The sequence below is a fragment of the Vigna unguiculata genome, chromosome 6 (assembly GCF_004118075.2).
Source record: "Vigna unguiculata cultivar IT97K-499-35 chromosome 6, ASM411807v1, whole genome shotgun sequence".
Taxonomy (NCBI): Eukaryota; Viridiplantae; Streptophyta; class Magnoliopsida; order Fabales; family Fabaceae; genus Vigna; species Vigna unguiculata.
In genome coordinates this window covers 13459721-13467999 of record NC_040284.1, presented here as the reverse complement: position 1 = coordinate 13467999, position 8279 = coordinate 13459721, and the positions used below count along the sequence as shown (strand labels likewise).

The 8279-nt window shown below is 30.2% G+C and overlaps 1 protein-coding gene across 1 annotated transcript; it reads left to right on the top strand.

Moving 5' to 3' along the window:
- The first annotated feature begins 460 nt into the window (after nt 1–460).
- Nucleotides 461–7260, top strand: LOC114188672 (probable polygalacturonase). The gene is made up of 5 exons (XM_028077260.1): nt 461–858; nt 5520–5640; nt 5760–5934; nt 6080–6150; nt 6442–7260. Exons 1-5 carry the CDS (start codon nt 529–531, stop codon nt 7065–7067), a joined length of 1323 nt encoding a protein of 440 aa, XP_027933061.1. The 5' UTR covers nt 461–528; the 3' UTR covers nt 7068–7260.
- Nucleotides 7261–8279: the final 1019 nt, after the last annotated feature.

Genomic DNA, 8279 nt, shown 5'->3' with positions numbered 1-8279 from the left:
AATACATTTAAAATATCAAATAAAGTTAACAAAATGTGTTTAAAAAGTCTAAATTCATATATTTTCAAAATTGAAGACTAAATTGATCTAAAATTTTAACAAAAAAATTGATTTCAATGTTTACTAAGAGATAAGAGATAAGGTACTAAAAATATATTTAATACTTTAAAAAATAGAAAACTTAATTGCATTAAATAAAAATTAGAAATAAAATATTTTTCTACAAAATAAATTATTAATTTTTGTACTGTATCAATTAATTTCCCAAATAAATATCAATTAATGAAATTAAACATATTATTCAATGCAAACTGGCATGTAGCAAAACGACCGTTTTCTCTAATTTAATAGCTTTAACTTTCCTTTTTATTGTTTCGAGATCCAAGAAAAAACTAAAAATTAAACATTCCAACTCACACAGAGATTCTTTTCTCTCTCACACATCACAACCTTATAAATGGCATCACATCACTCTTTGTATGAGCAAACTGCCACAACCATTCCTCACCTCACCATCCCCAAACAACCATGCTTCTCTCACCCTTCCTCACCCTCACTTTCCTTCTTTTCTTCTCTTCTTCTCTCCCTTCCATCTTTTCAACGCCGACATGTTCCAACCTAGTGCCGTTCAGAAATCGCACCGACATAATCTCCATAACCGACTTCGGAGGCGTTGGCGACGGCCGCACTCTGAACACGAAAGCCTTCCGCGAGGCTGTGTACCGCATTGAGCACCTGAGAAGGCCCGGCGGCACGGTGCTGGTCGTGCCTCGAGGTGTGTACTTGACGGAGAGCTTCAACCTCACTAGCCACATGACGCTTTTTCTCGCCGCCGGTGCCGTTATCAAAGCCACACAGGTAAGGTTAACTCTTCAATTTGGATTTTCTGTTCGTTCTTTTGTCTTCCCCAGGTAAGGTTAATTCTGGAATTTGGATTCTCTCGTCTCTTTTCAGTGTTGTGTTTTTATCTCTAAAAATGTACTGATTTTAATATTTTAAAAATATATTAAAATAAATGCATTTTAGAAAAACTAACACCAAAAATCTTTTACTTCAATGTTTACGACTGGTTTTATGGTTGCTTTACTTTTTTTTTTCTTTTTACTTAGTTAACTTTTAAGTTGGTCATGAATTTGCCAATCTGAATTGGAACTTTATTTAACATGTCAGTTCTATTTAAACTTTGTATACGTTTCGTTTCAACTGAGTTGTTTACTACATTTAATTTTCTTGTCATTTATTTTCTTTTGTGTAAAATGACATTCTTATATTATTTCTTACGCAACTGTACATGGAAAATCAGATTAATTAAATTTTCAGTTTCTCATAAATTAAATTATAGTATTTTTAATGATTTGTTAATAAATTTTCATAAGTTTGAATATTCTAGATTTTTGTATATTTTTAATTAAATACCTGCTCTTAATTAGGGTGATCTGACCGTTTGGTTTTGCCGCCTTAAATGAAACATTATAAATTTATTTACTGTTTTAAATAAATATTATAAATTTATACAATGAAAGTCAAATTTTGAAAATTTAATTATCTTTGTAGAAATATGTTATTTTATTATTGATTAAATACTAAAAGGAAATCAATACAGTCACATGAAGATGTGAAATGTGAAATAATGTTTTGTGATAAAGATAATTAGAATTTTAAAACTTTATTATATTTTTAATTTCATAACATTTTATTTGAGATAGCAAAACCAGATGCTCAGATCACCCCGGTTGACAACAGAAACTTGATTATAAATATTAAAATTTTGAATATTCAATAAAACGAAAGTTTTTAACAATAATTTAGTTAAAAATACTTATTTTATTTATAAGAGACTTAAATTTCAATTGAATTATTATTTTTTATTTTTCGTGTAAAAATATATAAATTTTTATAAGTTTGAATATTCTAGATATTTGTATATTTTTAATTAAATACCTGTTCTTAATTAGGATGATCTGACCGTTTGGTTTTGCCGCCTTAAATAAATGTTATAAATTTATTTTTTTTATTTAAATAAAGTATTATACATTTATACAAAGAAAGTCAAATTTTGAAAGGTTGATTATCTTTGTAGAAATATGTTATTTAATTATTAATTAAATACTAAAATCAAATCAATACAGCCTCGTGAAGATTTGAAATAATGTTTTGTGATAAAAGATAATTAGAATTTTAAAACTTTATTATTATTTTTAATTTCATAATATTTTATTTGAGATAGCAAAACCAGATGCTCAGATCACCCCGGTTGACAACAGAAACTTGATTAAAAATATTAAAATTTTGAATATTCAATAAAACGAAATATTTTAACAAGAATTTAATTAAAAATGCTTATTTTATTTATGAGAGACTTAAATTTCAATTGAATTATTATTTTTTATTTTCAATGTAAAAATATATAAATAATGACCATGCAAAATAACATTCATACCTTTTTCACTTGTCAAAAAATTGAAAAATATAAAAATAAAATAATTATTTTAATAAAAATTAATTCAAATTATTCAAATTTTTAAGAGATTTATTATTTAATTACGTTTCTTCTTTCCTTAATTTTATTACATTTCCATGTGGATTTTTAGAGAATATGTGATTTGTTGCGTGAACTATTTTATTTGATTTTCTTTTAATTTGGGTTTATGTCTACTGAATTTTAAGATTATGAGAAGTAGATAATGTATATTAAATTTGTAAGGAATTGTTGAGGATATATATTTTTAGACATGTTCGAATGTATTGTTCTTCTCTGATTGAAATTTATTAGATATTCTAAAATTTTGTAGACTTGTGTGAACATATTTTCTTTATTTAATTTTTAATAAAATTAGTAGGTTTCATAGTGTTTTTTAAAGATTCTTGTAATTTTCGAATTTTAACCTATACAAATGTATTTGGTACTTTGTTCGTAGCATTCCTCAACTTTATAATATCATTTAGTTATATTATACAATATATATTTTAAAATTATTGATTATTTGGTAATACGTTTCCTTTTTGTTTAGATTAATGATGTTAACTTTGCTACTATGTTTTCTTTTTTGTAAATTATTAAATCATTAATGTGTAATTTTTTGTTTTGAAGACTGATTTAATAAATAATTCTTTTAGAAATTAAGATATTATAAACACAATAAGTGTCTGCTTGGTCAAAATTTAATTTTAAGAAATAACATCATTAATGCTTTAATTTGTTTAAAAATTAATAAGAAATTAATTATTTCTAAAACTACTCAACTCGCCTATGTATTAAAACTGTTTGATAGTGGGGGAGAATGACGTAGTCTAATAAAACAACATTTCAATTATTTGATAATATAACTCATTTTCGAATTAATTTTTTATTTAAACCAGAAGAAATCACGCATTTTTAATTATATCATCTTATTTTAATTATTTAAAGGTTAAAATTTATCTTAATTTTAGTTTTATTTTTTAAATACAAATATATTATTATTATTATTATTATTATCACTACTATTTATATTTGATTTGTAATTTGTAATTTAGTAATATAGATCATAGATTTACATGAAAGATAAGAGAGGAAAAAAATGTAATTATATTAATAGTAATGTGTTTGATTATTTGAAGTAGTTGACAACATTTACTATTTTTAAAATTAAAAATATTAAAATTTTAAAATATAATTAAAGATGAGATATAAATATAAAATGTAAAAAGCTATATTCTATTATATATTGTTATAAATTAGATCGAATCCTTCAATCGTTTTAAACTTTTTCCACAATGTGGGTTGTTTTCCATATTGCAATTCGCTGTGTAAATTTCAGTTGTCTTTTTTTGCTTTGTTGTCTCCCATCACAGAAAAAGATGCCAGTTATGAACAGATCAGATAACGTGAACCTAGAGACAAATTTAGCTTGTATAACAAATTTAAATCAAACACTAAATTCAAAATTAGGGTCCACTATCTTAAAATAAAAATATTATTATTATTATTATTATTATTTATGAAATCTTGATATATTATCTTATTGAGATTAACTATGTCGGTGTACATCTTGGAAGCAGACAAAATCACATGTACACTAGTGAAAAGAAGAAACAAATTACACTACCATTTATTACAATTTGTGGTGTATTATGATTTTTCTACATAAAAAAGTGGAGTCTCTAGAGCCTACTTATCACTAAAACCAAAGTGATAAAGACTATATAGTTCCTGCAATGCAGAAAGCCAGCAAATGCCAGCATATTTCAGGGAAGTCCCAAAAATTGAATGGTAGAATGTGAAACACCACAGAAGTCACTTACAATTAATGAGATAAAATAAGATCAGATCAAGGGTCAATACTCTGTACTTGTGAATGATGAGAGGAACATTGTACATTGTAAAGGGTCTGATATAGTGATGTGTTGTGGATTGATATCAATTGTAAGTCTTTATGATTATCTTGTCTGAAATATGTAAGGATGAAAATATAGAGTATTTAGACAGAAAATGTGTTGCCTAAAACTAGGAATTCATATGAATATAAATTATGGTGGGCCTAATGCTGAATGGATGAAAAATATTGATGGGTCCCTTGTCTGCATAGATGCATGTGCATGATATTTAAAGCAATCACAACACAAGTGACAATGGTTTTGTTGGACAGCTGGTTCTTTGGCCATTAGTCATTACTGTTGTCTGCTTTGATTATTTAGTGAGCAATTCAAGTATGATTTATTTATTTAAAAAATAAAATGTGAAATGAGGGGTATCATGTAAATTGATGTATAACTAATTTGAGTACTGTTCAGATGTTCTTGGGTCCATTGCAATGCTGAATGGAAAGGACCATGTTATCAGAATACATACTTCATATTTATTTTTTGCTTATGGTTATAAACTTGAATGGAACGAATATGTGCACTGAATTAAGTAGTGGAATGGTGATACTGTAATCGTAGAGAGTTAGGACAGAGAGAAGAGAAAATTAGTAGTAACGAAAGTAAATAGTACCTGACTGATGGTATCAGTTCCAAAGCTTTGTGACTGTTTGAACATTCACTATTAGATGCATGGTTTAAATCTATATAACTGAATTATAGCTAATGGTAGATCTAAGATCCTAAGTCAGTTGGGGACAAGTCAAGGAGTATATTTATACACTTTTAACTATACATATGTTTATCATAAATCAATGGGTAGCTTAAGATATTTAGTAATAATTTTAACAAAACCACGGATGCACATGACCACCCTGGTGTACACACAGATCCGCCCGTGACTATAACTATCAAACTCATTTGGCATGTGTATGTAGTAAGGTAATAAATTCATGTTTCGCTCCTAGAAAATGATTGAGGTGAATACTCAAAGTCCAGTGGAAATATGATTGACGTGAATACTCAAAGTCCAGCGGAAATCAAAACTCATCTATTATTCCTTCTAACACGATTTATTGTTTTCTTGATAGGAAAGGAAACATGATAGATAGGAAACTTGTTAAGAAATCTCTCCTTTGTCTTCCCTAGCACACTCTTTAATGCTCTTCCTCTTTTAGGAGACGGGGCGTTGGCCTTTAATTGCACCCTTACCATCTTATGGAAGAGGGAGGGAGCTCCCTGGAGCAAGGTATATCAGTTTTCTCCATGGAGATGGACTTACTGATGTGGTGATCACAGGTGGGTATCAAATCTTTAGCATTTTCTGCAAAAGTAAATCAAGGGGGAATGCTCCCTTTCATGTGCAGTTTTTTATAGACAAACTAACTTTATGTGAGCCTTACCCAATCTTTTCATAGGTGAGAATGGGACAATTGATGGGCAAGGAGATGTGTGGTGGAACATGTGGAGGAAGAGAACACTTAAATATACAAGACCAAACCTTGTTGAATTTGTAAATTCTCAAGATATTCTTATCTCAAATGTGATTTTCAAGAATTCTCCCTTCTGGAATATACATCCAGTTTATTGCAAGTATGATTGAGCATTCAGAAGTAATTTCTTTTTAAAGTATTTTCATTTTGTTCATTACAAGTTGCTTGAAACAAACTAGTAAGGAAATCAAGAGGTAGAGATGTTTTTATGAACTATAACCTCAAACTCTGTTCCTTCTTTGCAGCAATGTTGTGGTTCGATATGTCACAATCTTGGCTCCTCCTGACTCTCCTAACACTGATGGAATTGATCCAGGTAAGTTCCCTCTAAATAAGCCACATCTTATGCAAATAGGGAAGTAGTTGTAACTTGTAATAAATAGTCAAATCCTATTGCAACTGATCTCATTAAGGTTTTATTTGTTGGTACTGCGCTCTTCCTTTATCAGAGAAATTACCAATGTGGCTTTTATCTTGCAAGTACATCCTGTTCAGATATATGATGTTGTATATTTTCATGGTACATGAAATAAAAATTCAGCAGCATCAAGTGTCATGTTGTGATTGCCATGAGGTATTTTGTAATCTGCATAATTTATTTATGCAGATTCAAGTTCAAATGTCTGCATAGAGGACTCATACATATCCACAGGAGATGATCTTGTGGCAGTGAAGAGTGGATGGGATGAGTACGGCATTGCCTATGGTCGCCCTAGCTCCGGCATCACCATCCGGCGGCTGACCGGATCGTCGCCATTCGCCGGCATTGCAATTGGCAGTGAAACCTCTGGTGGGGTGGAGAATGTGCTAGCTGAACGCATCAACCTCTTCAACATGGGAGTAGGTATCCACATCAAGACCAACAAAGGCAGGGGAGGGTTTATCAAGAACATCACAGTGGCTCATGTGTATGTTGAGAATGCAAGGCAAGGAATTAAGATCTCAGGTGAGGTAGGAGGGCATCCAGATGACAAGTATAATCCTAATGCACTCCCTTTTGTGAAAGGCATCACAATAAGGAATGTTTGGGGAGTGAAGGTTAAGCAAGCAGGTCTGATAAATGGACTCAAAAATTCCCCTTTCACTGATGTTTGTTTGTCTGTTATCAACTTCCATGGTATGAAAAGAGCTCCTGATTGGAAGTGTTCTGATGTGAATGGATCTGCTTATCAGGTAAACCCTTGGCCATGTTCTCAGCTGAGCAACCAAGAACATGGGTCATGTGCCATTTAGAGATTTTCAACCCCTTATAGTTTTGTAATAATTGAGTGTTTCTTTCATTGATTTCTTTTACCTAATGATCCTGTTGAATCATCATGTTTCCAACTAACTGTATGATACATCACATGAAAGAATAATCCCTACCTAGTTTACTATTGATAATATTTACCCAAATTCCATTATGAGAATTTGACTTCTGGGTATCTAAAACTATGTTTTGGTCCATCATTTGAACTGATCTTCCAAAAATAAAAAGTTTAAACTGTAAATTTCTTAAAACTATTTGTTTTGGTAAATTTTATATAAACTATTAAATTAAATTAATTAAATAATTAATAGATGTTTTTATTATTAATAAAAGATTTATGAATTTATTTATCTATTTTGCACTTGTTTTTCACTCTGCTTTTTAGTATGAATGTACAGATTATGTCTATCATCTCAATGATGAATGATATTTGTATTTTTAATATTTAGGTTAAAATACTCTGTTGGTCCTTGTTTTGGTTTAAAAATATCAAATTGGTCCTTGTATTTTTACTGATCTCAATTTCGTCCTCATTTTTATAAATGTGTATTAAATCGGCCCAATTGTTAACAATGTTAAATTTATTAACGTTAACTGTAACGTTCAATTTAATTATTAAACGAAATTAAAGAAAACGTCACACAAGAATAGTACTGTAGCATAGTCCTGGGTAACACAACCTCTACAACTTGGGCACACCACGATGTCAGCGGGAAACTAGATACAAGTCTAACAAATGAGAATAGAGTAGTAAAGCATAAGGTAATACATGGGCCATAACCCTAAAGAACCATGACAAAAATAAAATAAACTCTAGCCCAGATGGCTAAGCAGCGGAATCGCCATTTCCTTGTGGACCACGAGAACCTCGCCCATCTGCTCCCATCAATCAAATTGATGATCATCGCGAGAAAGAGTAGCCACATACAATACAACCATACAACAAATAGGGTAAGCTAGAGCCGACAACATATTCATCATACAATTAAATATATTTTCACCATCCAATGTCCATACAACAACCAAACATGTTATGACTTTTCAATCAATACACTACAACTCGACTCGACTCATCCGGATACGTATAACCTGGTCGGATTCAGTGGATGCTTGCACCTGTGGTGGATACCTGTGCTCACCCATGAGCTGCTCACCCCGAGCTATGTGTTACAAGTGTTACAATGAATCAATTTTCC

What these genes read in the sequence shown, in the direction of transcription:
- LOC114188672 (XM_028077260.1), top strand. Translation starts at nt 529, where the DNA reads ATGCTTCTCTCACCCTTCCTCACCCTCACTTTCCTTCTTTTCTTCTCT. An exon ending in TACTGATGTGGTGATCACAG is followed by an intron (nt 5,641 to 5,759) that starts GTGGGTATCAAA and finishes ATCTTTTCATAG; the next exon opens with GTGAGAATGGGACAATTGAT. An exon ending in ATACATCCAGTTTATTGCAA is followed by an intron (nt 5,935 to 6,079) that starts GTATGATTGAGC and finishes CCTTCTTTGCAG; the next exon opens with CAATGTTGTGGTTCGATATG.